Genomic DNA, 22,243 nt, shown 5'->3' with positions numbered 1-22,243 from the left:
TTTTGAGGGTTCTAGTTAAACATAAGCTGACTTGCTTTTGGAATTGAGATGTGTGCAAAATAAGGAATATCTCTGAAATTTTGAAGAAAAAACATTACATTAGAAAATTAAAAAAACTGATGTCAGACAGCTGGGACAGAAGCATAAAAAACTAGAAATAATAGCGGACAGCAGCATAATAAGGACAACAGTTGGTGTCCAACGTAGCACCCCAAATGCTCAACACTGAAATATCTGTAAGTATGTAATCATAATGTTGTTCTAGACAATCACCTAGTTAGCCGGGTGATTGTAATTATGTTTCTTCTTCATTCTTCTGGCCATAACTTGTTTTCTTTCTGCAACAGACTTCCCCCTCCACACTTGTACTCCCTGTATTTTATTTAAATTTATATATATATGAAGCATAGTTGTCAGCGCAGCGATCAAGTCGGTGGAAGGGTGTCACGTGATATATCGAGTCGCCCCATGGCGTGCCATGGCGAGCATGTCGACCATGTTTAATTTTTATTTTCTGTATTTTTAATGTCATTTAGTATGCTATAATATATGTCCTATAACATCAAAAATCAACATGAAAGTGTACTACACTACTACTAATATACTATGCCACTATGGTTTAATTCATGAAAGTGTAACTAATATCCATTAGTGTATATGAAAGTATGAAAATTGAAAATATAGATTAACCTATCAAATAATTGAAAGCAATAGTAAAATCAAATGATAGGCTAACTGTTAGACTTGATAGCAATAGTCTTTCTTTAGTGTATGTGATTTGGAGCAAAGCATCTAAGCTATTAAATGGTTTAAAAAAAAATTTTAATCTAACTTTTATATGTACAAATATCGACGATATGCCAACATATCGTGGTATGGCGTCCATGTGGCCCCAGAAGCCATATCACATATATTGACATCCACCATGGCGTAGCTCGATATGCCCCTCTCCCAACGCGACGCCATGGCGACATGACAACTATGATATGAAGCATCCGGTGTGAGATGCTTGTTAGTACGACACATGGACATAGCCAGAAAATGACAAATAGGTTGTTGTAGGTTTGTAGCATAGATGAACGATACAGGGCTGTGAAAACATTTTACGTTTAGATATTAGATAAATCAAGACTTGGAGGATTTTGTGTGTTAAGAGCCTGATTTCATGGGTGAATCCAAAAGGGTAGTACGGCCTCATGAGATGCCTGCTAAGCTTTAAAAGGACAGCCATATGGACTCATTTTAGTCTAGAGAACAATGATCCTAATAGGATGGCCTGTCATATTTCTCTTTACCTCGACATTGCAATAGATATTTGGAGCTCCTATTGCTTCTTTGGCTGGAGTTGGTGGACACAAAAGGCCCCAGCAGGTGCTTATGTCTCCACCTTGGGTTCCCTTTCGATCTTGAGCTCACATTAACAGAATATCACACCATTCACAATTCTTGAGAACTACAGAGAGAAAATAGAAGAATATTCAAAGATGCTCGCCATCCCACATACAAATTTATGCAGCACCTGGATTTTGTTTTTAGATTTCTCTTTTATGTAAGTGTTAAATGATTCCAACAGCTTTTGGGAGGGAAGGGTGCTACACAGCAACAATGATACTTTTCAATGGATTATGTCCTTGTATGGACTGCATGTTTTTGTAACACTAAAAGAAAAGAAAGAGAGAACTTAAACAAGAACTAGAGGGGTAAACCCATGGAGTTCAAGAGAACCCAGAAATCTAAAAGAGCATAGTGCCATAGTCACCAAAAAAGATATCGGCAACGTTCTCTAAGCCATTTAACATAGATCTCCATTACATCCTTCACTTGGATAGCATATCTGCTTAAGAGTTCTTAGACCTAAGCATCCATTAGAATTTTAGAAGTTTTCCTTCATCCTCCATAAGACTCAATTAATTACAAGAGGTGGAAACACAATAAAGGGGAATCCACTGCTGATAAACAAAGGATATATCAAATCCATCCAATGATCAGGTATGTAAGTCTGGAATAGATACACCAATTTAGTTCTGGTCCTACTGACCTTGATTTGTCAATGGAAGTAAAAGAAATATCAGATAAACCCTTGAGGGTTTCACAACCATGCACCGTGACGGTAGGCTTCTTTCTTAGCACCTGTGTTGTTGATAAACATGAACATTAGAGTCAAGACCAGACCACAAGACAGCTGATAATAATAAGAGATAACTTTGTCCAAAATAATCAACTAATTAGAATCCCACATGCAACCATTTCTTAAAATACTTATACTTATTCATCCAAACAAAAAATGCTTATACCATACCAAAGAACGCAAAAAAAAAAAAAAAAAAAAAGGCCCAATGTTACAACTTGCGACCAGCCTCACACAAGATAGGTGTAGACCATAGTTGTCAAGGCGTCGCCTAGGTGACCACCTTGGCATCCAGACGCCTTGACAACTAGTGTCGCCTTGATCGCCTTGCGTCCAGGCCCATTCAACGCCTTGGGTTGCTTAGACACCGTGACAACTATGAGTGGACACACCAGAAAATAAATATATAAGAGCATGTTAGATGGACCAAAGTACCATTCTGGGCATGGACCTAGGTCAACCTAGTGTTCTTGGCAAGTAGCACCTCTGAGAAGAGCAAGCATCCATCAAAGCACACTGTCAATAAGCCCCAGACTACAGGCGCAGAGAAAATAAAGGAAGAAACTGACCTCTGTTGGTTCAGAAGAGATGTAACCAATATCAAAAAGAAGAACTTCATTACTCTGCATTGATGTGCAAGCAACCTGCAGAATACACAACCATGTCACAAGTTAGGGATAAAAGGTCAAGAATATAAAGCATTTGGTTGGAAATAGAAAATCTTCTAGATAAAACTAGCAAATGCAAGCCATGAGCATCTGATTATTGTCTAAAATTAAGTGCTTAGAGCTTATAATTTGACTTGGACAGTTATTAGCATAAGAGAATGCATGTGCATTGTAGACTGGCATAAATCAAGAATACACAACAGTAGAGGTCCAAAGTAAATGTATGTACAAAAGTAAAAACATAGAAATGCATACACGTGCATATTTCGTTGTGGAAGCTGGAAAGACCATGAGATCAAATCTGACAGTAGCAAGAAAGATTACAACAACAGCAAATAAACCTACATTTCTTCATGGAGATTATATTAACACACATCACCTGCAAGTAAGAGAGCTAACATGCACCATCCTTGAACCCAAGCTCTTTGGCAAAAAAATAAAAATCAGGTAATGCACATCACCACCCTTCCTCCATGAATGTAATGTAAGGGTGTATCTACATCAGTTAACTACTATTCTCCAATAACTTAGAGTTTATTTATCATAACAAATAAATAAATGAGCAGGAAAGGGGCACCATTGAGGATAACCCCATATAAGTTTATTTTCCAATACTTGCACAAAGTTCACAAGTTTCATTTTCTTTTTCTTTTCTTTTTTTATTCGACGTGACATTTTCTAAACAAACAATCCTGTTCAACCACTATAGCTGCTTCCCTCAGGTCACAAGCTAACACTACTTAAAATTACAATCACTTTTGATAATACCAAGTTTCTTCTTTTTAACTCCAAAAATTAGTGAAGTTAAAGATGAATTTACGTGTCATTAACTAGAAGCTTTAGTGGCAACCAGCAAGAATGTCCTTGTCATTATCCAAATTTAAAATTCCTCTTTATGTGGCTATTTGTCAGAAATTGCTGGCAGGAATATTGCAGAGCCTAGTACTCCCCCCTCCACCCCAAAAACATAAGAAAGAAAAAAAGCTCGCAGATTGGATGACAAGAAACACTCACCTATCAATCCAACCTCTGCTTTAAATCAGAACAGATCTCTCAGTACAACATGAGACCGTTGTAAACTAGTTTACCAACATAGAGTTTATTACACTCTAGAAAAAACTGATGTCAAGATGATCTAAATTTACTAAAGAAGAACACTGCCATGATCTGAGGAACAATCCTTTTCATGGCACAAACTTCAACAGGAACATGTAGCAGACTCAGTATAACAGCACATATATTATGAAGTATGAACATAATCCATATGTATCAATATGAACCATGAAAGATGGTGAAATCTTCTGAACCTCATCTTGGTTAGCTGGATTCCATCGAACGACATCAAGTTGATGAGTAGAAAGGTGCAGCAAATGTTTAGTTTCATCTTCTTCCAAACCTACAAACAATCACACTAAATGAACCTAATGCAGTAAACACTTTTATCCCAAGCTGGACTTCAAGTAGAAAATAAGAATAGAAAGTACTAGCATATTCCCAATGCCATAGAACCAGCGGCACATGACACAATCATGGTAACTGAGAGCTAAGAATCCTAGATGCAGAACAGGAACATAAGAAAACAAGTTAAACTAAACTACTAGAACATGCAAAATATGGAAGGCAAACATTTAGAAGTTGCATATCGTGGTTGTCACTATATTCATAATAAAGTATAAAGAAACCATTATGTAACAAGAACAACTCATGTGCGGTACTCAAATAAAAGAGTTTAAAGAGCATATCGGAGACCGGATATGTGGCCACAAATACCAACCTAGATTGGCCATTCTGGCCCAATTTCTAGAGATATCAGCTAGTATAGGCTAGTATTGGCGACCACCAATCCCAGTCCGTGGAACCATGCTCAACTATGTTGCTGTTCCCAATCCAAATCAGGTGATCCGGCCAGTCCGATCCTAATCCTTGAAACCTTGCTCAAATATGGTCTCACATGCAACTTCAGAGAACCCACAAGACCCAGAATGCATCCATATAGTCAACGTTATATGTTTGTTTCAAGGATGTCCTATTATTGTTCATGTAAGGTGCAGTATAGTAATGACTATATACAAGTTTCAGCATCTGTCTGAATTCATATGAAAAGGAATCAAAATTCTGGAAGAGGATTTATTCGGACACAAAAGGCTTAATCTTCAGTTTGATAGGCAGGCTTTCTACCACTATAGTTTCTTGTATGTCCAATCCAGATTGTTGAGGTTTGGTGTCTTGACTTTTGATGATTGGACTGATGTGTGGAGCCTCCGTGGGACGCAACGCGACCCGAAGGCTCTTGCATGTTTCACGCGTTGGACCCGCTTTGGACTATTGCGGGGTATGGAGGGGGTTCGGGGGCACCAATCCCCGAGGAAAATTTTGTAAGGACTATATGGGTATTTCAGTAAATTTCTTGTATAGGGTTTCGCTATAAACAGGTAGCGAGAGTTCTTTCTCTATAACGAAAAATCTGAGAGAGGTGTGAGGACGAGCAACTGTAACCCTATTCTCCATTGATAGTGGAACAAATCTCATCTCACCGTGGGTGTAGGCAATCTTGCCGAACCACGTAAATTCTCATGCGTACTGTGTGATTGTTGTTTGCGTTTCCATTCTTCGCTGCATCGTGTTAGGTTCAACAAATTGGAAGAGGATTTATTCGGACACAAAAGGCTTAATCTTCAGTTTGATAGGCAGGTTTTCTACCACTATAGTTACTTGTATGTCCAATCCAGATGGACAAGCATCTTTGGATTGGCTATATATCTTGGCGTCATCCAGCCATGGACCCAGCCATTACTTGAACTTTTACTAGGTAATGGCAGCCAATGAATCATCACGTTTCTACATGAAAGGGACAAAAAGAAATGGCACTCTTTCCACCACATGGCAGATATCCTTATTCATGAAACGTGCATAGCTAAGACAGGGTGGGCAGTGGAATACATGGACCTGTTTGTCCCATCACTTCAGCTGCTATCTACTAAGAGTAATCCAAGCATGTTGCTCCAAACAGGGTAGCCAACCTCTCGGAGTCTCTAAAGATGCATCATGCAAGTCAGAGGAAAATGAAATGAGAAGTCGAGAGTTAGATGTCACATCAAAAGAAGGAAGAATAATGTGTCAAGGAAAGACAATAACGTCTAAAACCATAATATTGTCAACATTTCCACTCAACTGGTCCATAGATAAATTTATTCCTGCAAAGCTGACAATCTCCTGCAACATACTCTGTCCCAGGGCTTAAGGGAAACTATTGGTTATTGTCCTCATAATGAAAAGTATAGGGGATTTACTCATTCCAAGGCACTGATGAAAATATTGGCCGTATGCCTTTTAGACTTTTAGTAGGATTTTCTTCACATGAATCTTGCAAATTAAGTGGAAAGTCACTAGATAGTTAGATATGCTAATGACTGATAAACATGACTCAATGAGATGTCGACATAAGCTGCATTGTTGCAGCATAGTTTTGTAAGTAATCTGTAAGAAAATCTTCCATTATTGAATCCTACCATATTGAGTAGTGAGGGAGCATTGGGTTAAAGTTGACAGGCAGAGGAGAAAAGTCTCATACTTCAGCAGGGTATCAAGGAAGAAATAAATTAATAAATTATCAGAGAGGGGTGAATGGATCAGGAACTCTTGATTTATAGGGATTGGATCTTTCCAAAGAGATCAACCATAGGACATGACATCCTTGCCAAGATGCCTTTGTCGTTGGTGGGGTTATTTACACTGGTGAAAGATTTGTTTCTTTTCCAAAAGATTGCAAAACAAAGACTGAATTGTTGACTTATGGAAGGTAGTGATACTATAACTGTTTGAAAGTCAGATTGGTATCTCCAAATGCTGATCAGCATTCGGTCATTTCCTTATAAATCTTCCCTGAAAGGAAAAGCAGTGAAATGGCATTAGACTATTTGACATATTTTGAATCAAAGTGTTCTTAGGAGATTTTATCTACTGTGAAAAGAATATTAGGACTGACTTTCATTTTGAAGGAAAATAAATCACAAGAGAGGTTTCTGGATTAATTGAGAAAGAAAATACATAGGAAATGTACAGTTGATTTTCCATGCAACGCTAGTTGAGGCTTTTGACTTCTTCAATTCAGTTCAGTTGGGTAATTGACAAAAATGTATATGTGTACAAACTTTACATTCTGTTTACATCTCGTGTTTCTTGGGGTATCAGTCCATTGGTATTGAAAGATTCAAAACATCTGATTAATGCAAACCATGAAAGAAAAATTGCCAAAGCGAAAAATAAAATCCTATAACATATTTTGAAGCTTAACTTTAAAAAGAATATATATATATATATATATATATGGAGAAGAGTTTTCTGTCTGGGAGCATGGCCCCTCCTCACCAGCGCGGGGATCAATGGAAGCACGCACGGAAGCATCAACTGGGGCAGGATTTCTGCCTTTCAGGAGGGCGAGGCGGTCATTTTGCCCCATCCTGTGTTTGGGTGCAGGTGCCACGCTCCCAGACAGAATTCTTTTTCCCTATATATATATTGCAGGGGCATCTTGCATCTAAGCAAGTATTTGGGTTTAATAAATGAGATCATTCACTACTACATGCTAACAACACAATATGCTCAAGTCGATGACACTTCCATGGTGATAGACCACTACTCAGGCAATAAAGAGTTTCAAAGTCATGAATTGTTAAACACCCCGATTTTGTTACTGATGCCAAGTATTCTCCCTGAAAGATTCAAGAGTAGAAATCAGCCATAAAAAAATGAACGAGTCACCAAAAAGAAATGAAAAAATTAAAACAAAATGCGAGGAATGATGTGTTAACTTCAACTGCTGAAGCAGAATGCCAAGAGAGTTCAAATAGGAAGTTATGCTGTCATTAGCAATACAATTGCTTAAACGCATAACCAAATGCCAAACGCCAATCTGGTGTTTCTAAGAATGTCACTCTTCCTGTAATCAAAGGTGACTTACTTCTACTAAAGCAAAAAATTTACACAAATTCCAGTACAAGTTTGATGGCACAGTTTATTAAAATTTCTCAACAAGACTCAACTTGAAAATTCATCATAAATCCAAAGAAAACAAGGCAGCATAAAGCAAAGCATAAATATATAACTTCTAAAATTTATCTTATTAAAGAAATGTTTCTAGAGTTTTACGTAGATAAGTCATTTTACAATCCCAAGTCAAAATAATCTTTGTATAGTGTCAAGACATATCATCGTAACTGTTAATAAAACAGTTTGGGGAATAATGCTTGAGTGAATTGATGTGATCCCTCAAGCTCTTTATTTATATTAAAGAGAAACAATATTACATGGACATATATGCCCTTACATAGCCGACATAGGCTGAACAGAAAAAAATAAATAAATAAATGGATGAAAGATCCAGAATACCCCCACGGTATTTTGGCCCATACATTCTAATACTCCCCCTCAAGTTGGTGCATAGATATCACACATGCCCAACAGCCCCAACTTGACTAAAAGAGGATGAAATACTTTGCCACTCAGCTCCTTTGTGACCACATCAGCCAGCTCATCAGTAGACTTCACATAAGAAACACAGATTAGCCCAGCTTCCAGCTTCTCCTTGATGAAATGTCTGTCCACCTCCACATGTTTAGTTCATTCATCCTGGACAGGATTATGAGCAATGCTAATGACAGCCTTATTATCACAATATAACATCATTGGAGGTTGGACAGCAACCCCAATGTCTTGCAACAACCCCTTAAGCCACAACAATTCACAGATTTCATGAGCCATCGCACGGAACTCTGCTTCAACACTGGATCTTGCCACCACATTCTGTTTTTTACTACGCAAAGTGACAAGGTTCCCACCTACAAACGAACAATATTCAAAGATGGATTTCCTATCACTTGAACCAACCCAATCTGCATCAGCCTCAACCTTAAGATGACCATGGGAGATAAAAGTATTCCTTTTCCCGAAGCAGACTTCAAATATAGTAAAATGCGAAGGATTGCCTCCATATGAGAGGAATGAGATAAACTGGCTGACCATACTGTCTGGTCGAGTGTGAGAGAGGTAGATAAGTTTGCCCGTTAATCTCTATTAATGACCTTTGTCAACTGGTTCGCCTCCCTTTTCTTTGAGTTTTGTAGTAGCTTCACTAAGAGTGTCTGAAGGATGACACCCTAGCAGCCCAGTTTTTTACAGTAGATCTAGGACATACTTTCTTTGAGACAGGAAAATGCCCTTTGAAGAACGAACAACCTCTATCCCTCAACATAGATTATGAGGGTAATTACCTTATCACCCACTCGTTTGATGAACAAGGTATGATCAGCATTGCTTTGCTTGTATCCCACTGAAAGCATAGCCTTGTGAAATCTACCGAACCAAGCTCTAGGTGACTGCTTCAATCCATAGAAGGTACACTTCAGTTTACACACCTTGCCCTTGGTAGCACCACTGGAAAAACCTGGGGGATTGTCCATATATACCTCTTCCTCCAATTCACCATGGAGGAAGGCATTCTTCACATCCAACTGCTGAAGATCCCATCCAAGGTTCACAGCACAAGATAACAATACCCTTACAGTGTTGAGTTTTGCTATTGGTGCGAATGTCTCTTGGTGGTCAACTCCATATGTCCGAGTGAAGCCTTTTGCAACCAGACGTACCTTGTACCAATCCACTATACCATCTGCCTTCTGTTTGACCACAAACACCCATTTACATCCCACTAGTTTTTTCCTTAGAGAAAGAGCTACAAGATCCCACGTATTATTTTTGTTTAATGCTCTCATTTCTTCCAACATTATTGCCTTCCACTTTCCGTCTGTAGATGCTTCCTACCAATTTTTAGAAATGGAAACAGAAGAAAGAGATGATACAAATGCACGAAAAGGAGAAAGAGAACTATAAGAAACAAAACGAGAAATGGGATGTAAAGTGCAAGTCCTAGTACCTTTGCAATGGGAAGATCGAAAGAGGAAGGCCCAGGAGGAGTATCTGGATCCTGAGTCGGCAACTGGATGGGTATTGGTGCTACAGTGGACTAAAGTTGCCCTTTACTAGAACATCTCTTTTTATAAGTGAGAATGTTGGAGTTGCCAATGGCCTTCTGAAATTTACTAATAGTCTCTATACTGGAGTCAGCTCCCCCTGAATAGGAAGATCACCACCACTTGTTTCCATGATCTCCCCCTGTAATGGATTCCCCTCGGGCGAAGGGACATGAATCAAAAGAGGCTAGGCAGCAGCCAAAGGAGGCTGGGCAGCAACCATGGGACGCTGGGGCTTGCTGGGCAGCAGCCATGGGAGGGTGGGGGTTTTGAAAACCTAGATCAAAGTTGGCTCTGATACCATGTTAACAAAACAGTTTGGGGAATAATGCTTGAGTGAATCAATGTGATCCCTCAAGCTCTTTAATTATAATAAAGAGAAACAATATTACATGGACATATATGCCCTTACATAGCCGACATAAGCTTAACAAAAAAAAGAAGAAAATAAATGAATGAAAGGTCTAGAATACCCCCATGGTATTCTGGCCCATACATTCTAACAATAACAGATGGACTTTTCATACGCTTTACTTCAAAAATAAGCTTCCATCCTGGCCTACATATTGTGATCCAGTGTCTTAGAATTCTTTCCTTTAAAAGATACCTGAAAAACTCTCTTAGTTGAGTCATGTAAAAGTTTCTCAACTCTCTCTTTAGGATTATGTTGCTCTGAATTTCTTGGCTAGCTCTTTATATGAAACTTTTCTTAATTTACTATCATAGTCGCCAATGTGGCTAGGTGACCCAAGGCGGTCGAGGGGGGAAAAACCAAGGCGACATCTTGACGACTATGTTTACTATTGTATTTCAATAAGAACTACTAACGATTGCTTCCTATCTACCTTCTCTAATTTAAAGCTTGCAAATCTGTAACCAGGGTTATCAGATGTTGTTTCGTCTTATTTCATGCAATAATGACAGTTTTTTTCATCCCTACACAAATAACACAAAAAATTGACCACTCTGCAATAATCAATACATTTCTTCATTTGAAAAATTATCGATGCAAATAGAGATCTAGAATCACCTTGGTGTCAAATTCCAGTCCAGAAACGCCCTCTCTGAAATAGATCATGAAGACATATATATCTTGTCAGTCAAATGAACAAATTACAAGTGAAAAAGACAACATGAACACATGGACAAAAAAATATAGACAATAGCCAATAGATAAAGACATGAACAGGTAAAAGCATAGAAATAATTCATGCATAAAGGAAGGACATGGTCCCATTCATTAATTAATATCACAAGACCATTAAGCCATTGAATGTGAAGAAATAGTTTCCATAAATCACAGTCAAACCAAATGATAATTTTCACAACCACACCACAGGTCAGGGCAATAAAGAAGAGGGAGAGAGAAAACATAAACTGGGACACTAAGGGTATGTATGGTAACCTTTCAAAAAATAGATTCTGGCATTTTTTCTGATTCTGGGGGCAGAATTGAGTCAAATTATGTATGGTTTGTCAAGTCCATTATTGTGATTCTTTGAAACGGACCAGGTGATATAATGAATTCTGGCAAGCTTTTGAGAAACACCAAAATGGAGTTTCTCAATTCTAAGAATTGGTTTTATGAAAAATCGGGTAGCGTTAGAACGACTTAAGTTAGAGGGGCATTTTTTGGAATTTTCCCTCAAAACATAACAAAACCTAAAACGGCTTTACCCTCTCCATCTCTCAAACGAAGAACACTGCCAACCCTCTTCGCTCCATCATTTCTGCCTCTGTTCGAACGAAGGGAAAAGCTCTGATTTATCAAAGCTTGGATCATCTGCATCTACTTCAACTCAGGTAATGTTTCCTTTCCTTTCTTCTTCTTCTTCTTCTTCTTCTTTTTGAGATCTAGGGTTTAAAACCTTAGATCACAAAAACGAAATCGAAACGGTTAACCTTTTGGGATTGGTGTGTGGTTTGTGTGATTACACTTTATGTCATCAAAAAAAAAACGAAATTGATATCTCTTTGAGAATCCTCCTCTGTATTTGAATGTGAACCACCTTGGGCGACAAGAACCACTTCCAGCCCAAGAGGACCTTCAATCCTCTCTCTCTGTCACACACACACACAGACACTTGACACATTTAATTTATCGATTGATATCTTCAGTTTCTGTAATGGAGATATACTACCACCATATCCTTTGTGTATTTGAGAAAGAAGTTTTCACAAATCTAGTTTTAAGCCCAGCTTTTGTCTTGGACAAATTTCTGTGCTTTTTATCCATGAGGGTGATGAGGTGGAGTTCTTTGATCAGATTTCTGGTTGGATCCATTCTATGAGGCTCACCTGTTTCTTAGCCGAGTTGGCAGATTTCAATTAAAACTCTTCCACGATTTCAAGGGATCTTAAATCAATGTGCTCAACTGATTTAATTGCATTTCGTATATGTGCTGCACATTGGATAAGAGTTTATCCGTCTCTTCTCATTAACCTCTGCTCATAAAACCCAGGCCCAGCCCCGGATTCCCAAGGCTCAACCGAAGCTTGGCCTGGTGTTAAAAAAAAGAGAGAAAGCTCCTAAACAAAAAAGTAATTAAAGTAGAAATTAAGGGCAGGACAGAGGTTGCTTGTGTTTTTTTTTTGTCCCCTCTTTTTTTTTTCCTCGTGTTTTTTTCCCCCTCTTTTTCGGTTGGAATTCATCAACAAAAAAAAAAATTTCTTTAAGTAGAAATTAAGGGCAGGACAGAGGTTGCTTGCTTGCCTGGGCAAATCTAGCTAATCTGTGAAAGGGTTGTCTAGCTGAAGAGCAACTATGGGTTTCTGGCTGGGTATGGTGGAAGAGAGAAGCAGCATTTGATGCTGAAGCCCAACTCCCTTTGCCTTCCCTGACTTCTTTTGCTTGGTTCTTGATTTTTATTTTTATTTTTTTCATTTTTTTGGTAGAAAACGTGGACAAAAAGCTTATCAAACCTTCATGTTCCTTCTTGAGAGAGAGAGAGAGAGAGGTTTTGGTTTTGGTTAAAAAGGGTCCAAGGAGAGGAGCCCAATCACAGGTGAAGAGGCTTTCTTTCTCTCATTGTTTGTGTTTTGGGTGTTCGGTGATGTAGTGGCAGAGGGAGAGATGCACTGGGGTGGGAACTATGGTGAAGGCTGAAGCTATTATTGGTAATTCTTCTTCCTTGCAAGTATGGTTTGATTTGTGCAAGCAAGCAAGCAACCTCTGTAAGGATGGTCCAAAAGGGTCCCACTTCTAACAAATGCTTGCCCAATGCAGTGAATTGAGTGACACTAATCAAATTGGGGAAAAGAAAGATAAAAGATAGACTGAACATTTTTACTGTGCAACATGGACATCATGGTAGGGTGGCTGTTTCAGCCCAGTCAAAATGCCTTTGGGATCAGGGCCTAGGCTAGACATATGTCCAGCTAGTATGGAAGGGCATTTTTTTTTTTTGTACTAATGATATCTTATAAGAATACATGTTATATATAAAAAAACAAACCGTACATGCGTACACAATAAGAGGCATACACATCACTATTATACATTCTAGTTCAATCAAAGTGAGTAATACCCCTTAGTGACTTAAGTTTCTATTCAGGGTGTGACATGCCAACGAAATAGGGCAAGAGAGATGGATGAATTTCGAAAGTACATTGCAAACTAGTTGGCTTTATCAAGAAACATGGCTCCAATTGAATGAAAATTAATCAATAGTTTTTTTGATGTGTAAGAACATTATGTTTAGTATTGGAATTATTTTGGACATGTTGAAATTAGTGAAATTTTCTCATTCATTTGTGTTATGAAAATTATGCCAAGGGATGAGATTTTATGTAATTTGATAGAAATATAAGAGGAAACTGTTTCTGTTAAAATGGCAATCCATACATGTTTCTGTTTCTCTGTATAGCAGAATCAATTTTTTACCATACAACATTTGTTGGTACATAATTACTCCAAAAATTCAGAAACAGAAAAAATCGATTCTGACCCAAAATCAATTTTTTTAATCAGAATGGTTTCCATACATACCCTAAATAACCAATGTAGGAACATAAAGCAATACTAAAATTATAAATCATAATCAATCTGAAATTAAGAGTAACAAAAGGAAGAAACAAAATTTTCATTACAATTACTGAACCAACAATTTTAAGGGTAAGGAAAAGAAAAGAGGTTGTATGTACAAAGAATTCATAAATCTCTTCAGAAGAAAAAAGTTAGCTGGTAGAACAATAATTTAGTTCACTATAGAGAGTAGTGAAAATAGTTATTGGAAAACATGGAACATAGTAGAAGTCTGGACATTCTCTTAGATCAGACAACTTGTGACTGTTCAGAATTGGAATTTTTAAGGTTGAAAAAAGGATGTGATTGTGAAACGTTGATGAAAGTTTCAATTGAATTGACATCAGCTTTTTAATGATAGCTAGTGGAACACGGTTTGATTAGTCATATTACCTATAAGGAATCAAGCTAACACTAATGTTTATTCCACAAAAACAAGGACTAGGTGTCATTTGCTCTATTTAGTTTCATAAATTTAGTGACTGGGTAAAGAATCAGCAGTAAATGGAAGAAGATGATAAAGCAGGGCCATGACAAGAGGATCTTTTGCAGCCATGCAACATCATAGAACTTGAATGATACAAAAATAATGCACTAACCTTCTAAGACTAAGAGGTGCCAGATGATTTGGGTCAATAATGTTGCCAATTCGATGTATCTGCACAGTAGAGCTTGAGCTTTAGAATCCATGACTGCATAATGCATTTAAAAGTTTTAAAAGAAAAATGTTAACCTAAGGAAGCAAATGAAGGAGCACCGACTAATGAAGGCCCATACATGACTCGGACAGCTCCTGCCACCAATGTGGTACGAATGACTGAAAGCTCCTATCTTCACAGAATGAAACAGTACGAAATTTAGTGTGCCGGCAACATCAACTGTAAATAAGTCAGCTTATAAGTTTTTCTCCTCCCCCCCCCCCCCCGGCTCCCCCTTTTTCACAACAAAAGCGCCCGCAAAACATAAATGGCGAATAACAACCATAGAAAATTAAATTGAAGGGTAAACATAAGAAAAGGACATACCTCAGAATAGGATTCAAGCAACAAACTAGACATTTCATGGCGATACTTGGAAGATAGCCTGCCATCCAACTCGGCAATGCTCCTCCACCATCGAGGCCTTGAATTAAAGACAATCTTAATTTAGTGATTCTTAAAACTAGAGAACACATCAACATCATCTGCATACATGATCCTCGAAGAAAATTGATTATAGAAGTGTAATTACCTTTGGATGGGTTTATGGCCTTCTGATGAAGTAGAACGAAGAACGACAAATTTGTCCTTGGACAAGGGTTAGCTAGGGTTAGCGAGGCTAGCCGATGGTGTACAGAAAAAGCAGTTCAATGGATGTAGAACAACAACAATGGAGAGATTAAAAGGCTTCTCTGAGCTCCGAAGACCGATACTAAGTGGAGGGAGTGATCTGAGAGACGATTTTTTATCGTTGGTGACTTGGCGTCATTGTTCAAGGGTTTCCCACCTTTGTGTTTTATGACCAACCAACCTTCCAAACTTAGCCCGCGCAAATTCTTAAGGTCCGTTTGGATCCTGGTGAGGATGCGATCATGGTTTATATAAAACGGTATTGGGACTGGGACTCTGGGACTTTGGGACCAGTATATAGGATCGGATCTACCGTATCGGGTCGAATCAGACAAAAAATATTTGTAAGACAGATTTTACTAGGTGTGTCAACGGGCTGGACTGGGCTGGGCTTAGGAGCTTTAACAAACCCGAACCCAGACCAGCCCTGCCAGGGCCAAGCATACCCTCAACCCAGCCCTGATTGATCCTTACTAGGTGTGTCAACAGGCCAGGCTAGGCTTGATGGCCCTGTCTAGGTTCAAGGTGGATTAGGGCAGGCTCGGGCTGGCTTGGTTTTTTTGACACCCCTAGGTTTTGTCGCATTTAGAATCTTTTCACTGATACAAGATCGGTCTGATAAGTCTAATTTGATACCATTTTTTAACACCATAGGTGGATAAAAGATGGTATAATGAGATAGAATCAGGGTTCGAGAGATGCAATCAGGACCAGTCTGATTCCTTTCCGGTTAAACCCCTTAAAATTGGTCAAAAGTCATGCTAGAATCGCCTTTGGTGCCATTCCGAATAAGCAGGAATCGGGATAGGCTGGAATGCTAGATCCCGATTCTTTTTTTTTTTTTCTTTTTTGGGTAGAAGATCCCGATTCTTCTATAGATGTTTTATCTCCTTACCATGTTTATTGTGTTAGAATAATACAACAGACAGATGTAACGCAGGACAAGTAGTGGCATGTGATGTAAGTCTTATGTTATACAAGGGATGTATTATACCTATTATCTTTAATATATAAACAATACTCTTCCAGGGTTACTCTCATTCAGAGAGAGAACTCACAAATCTTCGTTTTGTCTCTGTTCCTCTTATGGTATCAGAGCTCAACAGAACTGACCTCTCACACCTGCAACCATTAATGGCAGATTCATCGATGGGGTTTCCTTATCCTTGCACACTCAATGTAGCTAATTTTGTTACTCTCAAGCTTACACAGTCCAATTTCTTGCTTTGGGAAACACAAATGCTATCTCTAATCGAAAGCCAAGATCTGCTTCAGTTCATCAATGGCGAATGCACACCACCAGCTCGTGAATCCACATGTCCAGATGGAAAATCGATCGTGAATCCAGACTATCAGTCATGGATTCGTACAGATCGGCTTGTGAAAGCCTGGATCACCGGTACTCTTTCGGAGGAAGTTCTTGGCCTCGCAGTTGGAGTCAAGACTGCTTGAGATCTGAGGAATGCTCTTGTAGCTTCATTATCACAGGCATCTGAGGCACGCGAGTTTGAGTTACTATCCAAACTCCACTTCCTGAAGAAAGACGAGTCTACTTCACTGTTAGTGTTCTTGATCGAGTTCAAGAACATTTGCGATCAACTTAGTTCAATCGGCGAGCCTATTGAACACCAGAGGAAGGTCTTTCTGCTCTTGACGAATCTTGGCTCTGCGTATGAGGCTTTTGCCACTACTATGCTTAAGCCACTTGTTCCAAGCTATCAAGAGCTCGTTCCTCTGCTCCATAGCCATGAGCTTCGAAATAGAGGTAATATAACCTCCTCTGATTCTGTTGGTTCTCATGTTGCGGTTCTTGGGGCCAAGACTTCTCGGTTTGAAAGGTGATCCAATCGTGGCAGAGGATGTCGCAACTCTGGTTTCACATCTAAAGGGCGTGGTTTCATTGAAAATTCCAGAACCGCACCCTCTGATGACAAGGAAAATCAGAGTGATAAAGGTTCTTCCACAAATTCTTAGCAGAACTACTAAGGATCCTTCAATCGAACTTCTATTAAGTGTCAGATATGCCATAAACATGGTCATGAGGCACTAAAATGCTACAGCCGATTTGATAATAGCTATCAACCGGATGATATACCTCAAGCTCTCACTGCGCTTCATCTAAAAAACCCTCAAGACTTAGAATGGTTCCCTGATACCGGAGCTACTGCTCATGTCACTGTTGCATCTGGTACACTTCGATCTCTTACTCCATATACTAGTTCTAGCACAGTTTGGTAGGAAATGGAATTTGCCTTCCTATTACACATATAGGAACTGGCAGTGTTACCACTAGTACAACCTCATTACCTCTTAAGAATGTTCTTCTGGTCCCTGCCATCAAGAAAAACCTGCTCTCTATTTCTCAATTAACCAAAGATTTTCCATGTTCTTTTGAATTTGATGCACATGGTTTTGTGATCAAGTATCTTCGGTCCAACAGGATTTTGGCATCGGGGAAAAACAATGGTGGTCTATACACATTTGCTACTCCATCTAGAATGCAGCCTCACACTGAGCAGGATCTTTTGGCTTTTTTCTCTTCTCTTTTTCAATCTGCTACTGAAGATGTTTGGCATTAGCGGTTAGGCCATCCATATGGTCGGGTAGTACATTTTCTTTTCAATAAGGGTCTCATTTCTGTAACTAAAAAATCTAAGACTTTGTGCTCCAACTGTGAGCTTAGTAAGAGTAGGAAGTTACCTTTTCTCAGTTCATTCACTCGTTGTGCTGCTCCTTTGGATCGCATTCACTGTGACTTGTGGGGTAAAGCCCCTGTGGACAGTGTTCAACAATTTAGATTTTACGTCATTTTCATTGATGATTTCTCACAGTTTACTTGGTTGTATCCTCTTAAGAGGAAATCAGATTTTTTTGCTACTTTTTTGAACTTTCAATCCATGGTAGAAAGACAATTTGAAACTAAACTAAAGGCATTTCAATGTGATGGTGGAGGAGAATTTTCTGATAAGAATTTTTTGGCACATTTTTGTCACTTTGGTATTGTGAATCATGTCTCTTGTCCAAACACTCCCGAGCAGAATAGTGTGGCTGAAAGGAAACATATACACAGTAGAGTTGGGCCTTGCAATGATGTATGCTGCCTCAGTACCCCGTAGGTATTGGGTTGAGGCTTTCTCTTCAGCTGTATTCTTGATAAATCGGTTGCCTTCAAAGTTGTTGGACATGGACACTCCACTTCATATGTTATTTCACAAATACCCTAACTACTCTATGTTGCGGGTGTTTGGCACGCTGTGTTATCCTTCCTTATGTGGTTCTAACACCAACAAGTTCTAGCTACGCTCTTTGCCTTGTGTATTCCTGGGCTATAGTGATAAACACAAGGGCTACCACTGTCTTTACCATCCTACTGGGCGTGTCTACATATCCCGGCATGTTGTGTTCGATGAAGGTGTATTTCCCTTTCACCAATCAAACACCTCACCCGCGTTGCACCAGTCTACAGCTTGTGATATTGGGACATTTGAGCATTGGCTCAACCCTCCGACCAACTCAGATCACATGTTGCCTACCACACAGCGGGTCTTGGTTTTCTGATCCTCCTGGATCTGTTACAGTTCAGCCATCTCAAGGGCCTATTAGAGTTCAGCCACCACAAGAGTCCAGTGGGTCTGGTGCTTCTAGTGGGCCTTCTACTGGTTCAGTTCAACAACCCAATGCCACAGGTGGGCCTAGTGAGCCTAGTGCACCTATTACCATTCCTTCAGCCTCAAATGGGCCTCCAACAGAGTTACAAATTGCGCCTGCTACACTTTGCCATCCCAGCTGGACTGCTGCCATGCTTGAGGAGATGGAGGCCTTGGCCGAAATCAGACCTGGACTTTGGTGCCTCGTGATTCAACCATGAATATTGTTGGGTGCAAATGGATCTTCAAAACCAAGTTGAAGGCTGATGGCACTTTAGAAAGGTTGAAAGCCCGGTTAATTGCCAAGGGATTCACGCAACAAGAGGGTGTTGACTTTATGGTTATTAAACCAGGCTCTATTCGGTTGGTGTTAACCATTGCTACAGTTCTTGGATGGCCAATCCAGCAATTAGATATGAAAAACGCATTTTTGCATGGCTTTCTTTCTACACCAGTGTACATGAGTCAGCCACTAGACTTTGTTGATGCTTCTCGGCCCATTGTTGTATGTCGTCTGAATCGTGCACTTTATGGACTTCGCCAGGCACCCCGAGCTTGGTTTGATCGGTTTAGCACATTTCTGCCTGAATGTGGCTTCTTTTGCTGCTCTTCTGACTCTTCTATGTTCATCTACCGGTCCAAGGGCCGTGTTGTGGTGCTTCTCCTTTACGCGGATGACATTGTTCTTACGGGTAATAATCCACAGTTTATTGAAGACTTTATTGGTACATTGGGGGCATGGTTTGCTATGAAGGACCTGGGTCCACTTCATTACTTCCTTGGTATAGAAGTGACTACTACCCCTCAAGGGTTATTTTTGTCTCAAATAAAATATGCAACGGATATACTACGCCGCGCACATCTGAGTGACATCATGGCCACGGCTACACCAATGGCTCTTCGGCCTGATTTGGCGTCGACTGATCCTTTCACTGATGTCACATTGTATCGTAGTCTCATTGGGGCCTTACAATACTTGACTATGACTCAACCGGATCTTTCTTTTGCCGTCAATTCCGTGTGCCAGCATATGCCTGTTGGCATGGTCAAGCGTATTCTCCTCTATGTCCGTGGGATCCTGGATCGTGGACTTTGTATTGTTTGCAACAGTTCTTTGGATCTATATGCCTTCTCTGATTCAGATTGGGCAAGGTGTCCACTCACTAGACGCTCGACGATAGGTTTTTGTACATTCCTTGGCTCTAATTGTATTTCTTGGAGCGCCAAGAAACAGCCCACCATAGCCCGCTCAAGCATGGAGGCTGAATATAGGGCTATGGCTTCTACTACTACTGAACTCACTTGGTTGGCATTTCTCCTCCGTGATATTGGTTGTTTGAGTTTAAAAATAATACCGCAAGCGTACGGGTCAATCGTAGCAACGGGTCGAACACGAGGAGATATACGCCACTCTATTTAACTAACTTAAAAGTAATGCAAAGTGAACCAAAGTAATTAAATTACTAAATTAAACTAATGGCAATTAAACTAACGGATCCTAACTCACAAGCATGTAACAAAGTTACGCATCTAAGGGATTAAATTGGCGTCCTAACACATGAGCATCTAATCTATCAAACTAAAGCGAATTGAAAGGAATAAAAATGGAGCCATACTTCATAACCACATAAGAAAAATAAAAGAAATAGACAACCACATAAAAAAATAAAAGAAATAGAGGGAGAAGAAGAAGAAGAGAGAGAGAATGAGATAGAAGAGAGGGAGAGTGAGATTAAGGGTTTAAAGAATAAAAACCTTTATGTGTTTGAACCGGATTGAACTTGCTTGCACGAATTAATTGCATGAACAGTTGAATAAACTTAACATGGCTTCCTCTTCTAAATCTCCAAGTCTTATCATCAACATAGGAACTTAGACTAGGAAGCTTTAAACTAGAACTATTACAACCATATTGAAGACATTAAAGCATGAATTAAACCTATTACAATCATTAAACTAGACTTATGAAATCAAAACTAAGAACTACAAAGAACTAATCTTATGAAATCAAAACTAAAAATTAGAAAGCCAAAAATCACAATTTAGAAAGAAAAGAAGAGAAGAAATTTCACTAACACTTTAATCAAAATTGAACTAAAATTAATTTAAAAACTGAACTAGAGACTCACTTAAACTAACTAGAACTCCCTCTCTTACAACCCAAGAGAATAGGTATTTATAGGGAGAAGGAGAGGAGAAGATAGAAGAGGGAAGAGAAATATTGTAGGAGAAATATTTCCTTCTCCTTTCTTCTTTACATTGCTTGAATCCCAAGAAAAAAGAGAAAAATAGAAACTAAGAGAGATAAAAATCTAAGCTACATAAACCTTCTATTTCTCAAAAGTAATTTTCCTATTCTATTCTTGTGCTTCATTTTCTTTGTAGATATCTTCTCCAAGCAATGAGATCAATGCATCTTTGACTTTTCAACCTTCCAAGGATAAGAGAATATTTTCCAAATTAAATCTATCCATAGTCAAATCCCAAAAGTGCCCTTGGAAAGTTGGACGAGAGAGAATGATGAGTAGGACTCCACTCAAAGAATAAACAAAATATCCATTCTGTCCTTCAAAAAAAGGTGGAGCGTGGGGTGCTTATATAGGCCTCACTATTGTATTCCTTGTGAAAAATCACCCAAAATAGACCCAAATTTCGTCCAATTTGAAATTCGGGAGCCTAAGATATCTCAAGTTGAAGTTGGATTGCTCTAAAGCCTTCCAAATGGAATCTTTCGGCTGACAGAAAGATAACTTTTGTTAATTGCGCTAAAGCCTCTGGAATCCAAACTTTCGCTTTACTTTGTCTCCGGACGAGTGTCAATAATTATAAATAAACCTCTATCCAGGGAAACGGCCGTAACTTCTTCGTTTTAACTCGGAATCAAGTGTCGTTTGAACCGTTGCAAAGCTGACTCGACAGGCTACGCATCCATACTATGACACCTCAAAATTATGCTAAGGGGCCCACTATAATCACGTTCAAATTTGACTGATTGGCACGATTCTTTTAGTGTTCAATCCAAACTTGATTTTCTCGACTCCTGGGCGCTTCCGGCTACTGCCAAACACCACTAAACAGCTTAAAAATGTCTCATTAGCATCATTTGCTCCATTTTCACAAGAATTCATCTTAAACCTAAAAAGCACAAGAAAGCACCAAAGTAACTCTGTCCAATGTGGTAAAATGTAAGCTTTATGCCCTAAGATTTCACACATAAATGTGTTCATCATTGGTCTTCCACAGCCACGTCCAGCCACGTTATTTTACAACAATCTCAGTGCTTTGCATATGACTGTCAATCCAATACTCCATGCCCACACAAAACATATCGAAGTGGACTATCATTATGTGAGTCAGAGGGTGGCTCTTGGTTCGCTTGTCACAAAATTCGTTCCTTCTAATCAACAACTGGCTGATGTA

At 39.1% G+C, this 22,243-nt stretch overlaps 1 protein-coding gene and 1 long non-coding RNA gene across 3 annotated transcripts; both read right to left on the bottom strand.

The window, feature by feature from the left end:
- Nucleotides 1-11: 11 nt before the first annotated feature.
- Nucleotides 12-8,556, bottom strand: LOC122643611. Its single transcript, XM_043837223.1, has 7 exons — nucleotides 8,477-8,556; nucleotides 8,290-8,392; nucleotides 7,418-7,508; nucleotides 4,104-4,192; nucleotides 2,698-2,772; nucleotides 2,039-2,130; nucleotides 12-72 (listed from the first exon to the last, which is right to left on the bottom strand). Exons 1-7 carry the CDS (start codon nucleotides 8,554-8,556, stop codon nucleotides 12-14), a joined length of 591 nt encoding a protein of 196 aa, XP_043693158.1.
- Nucleotides 8,557-14,625: 6,069 nt separating this feature from the next.
- LOC122642131 lies at nucleotides 14,626-15,165 on the bottom strand. 2 transcript variants are annotated; one of them, XR_006330015.1, is made up of 3 exons: nucleotides 15,079-15,165; nucleotides 14,874-14,970; nucleotides 14,626-14,679 (listed from the first exon to the last, which is right to left on the bottom strand). It is a non-coding gene; the product is annotated as an uncharacterized LOC122642131 (long non-coding RNA). The 2 variants fall into 2 exon arrangements; XR_006330016.1 differs by having other exon boundaries at nucleotides 14,639-14,726.
- Between the last annotated feature and the right edge of the window lie 7,078 nt (nucleotides 15,166-22,243).

This window comes from Telopea speciosissima, chromosome 10 (assembly GCF_018873765.1).
Source record: "Telopea speciosissima isolate NSW1024214 ecotype Mountain lineage chromosome 10, Tspe_v1, whole genome shotgun sequence".
In the NCBI taxonomy this organism is placed as follows: Eukaryota; Viridiplantae; Streptophyta; class Magnoliopsida; order Proteales; family Proteaceae; genus Telopea; species Telopea speciosissima.
The sequence above is the reverse complement of the archived record's forward strand: the minus strand, read 5'-3'. Positions and strand labels throughout refer to the sequence as shown.

What these genes read in the sequence shown, in the direction of transcription:
- LOC122643611 (XM_043837223.1), bottom strand. Translation starts at nt 8,556, where the DNA reads ATGGCTCATGAAATCTGTGAATTGTTGTGGCTTAAGGGGTTGTTGCAA. An exon ending in CAAAGGAGCTGAGTGGCAAA is followed by an intron (nt 7,509 to 8,289) that starts GTATTTCATCCT and finishes TGAATCTTTCAG; the next exon opens with GGAGAATACTTGGCATCAGT. An exon ending in GAGTAGTGGTCTATCACCAT is followed by an intron (nt 4,193 to 7,417) that starts GGAAGTGTCATC and finishes GATTGTTTGTAG; the next exon opens with GTTTGGAAGAAGATGAAACT.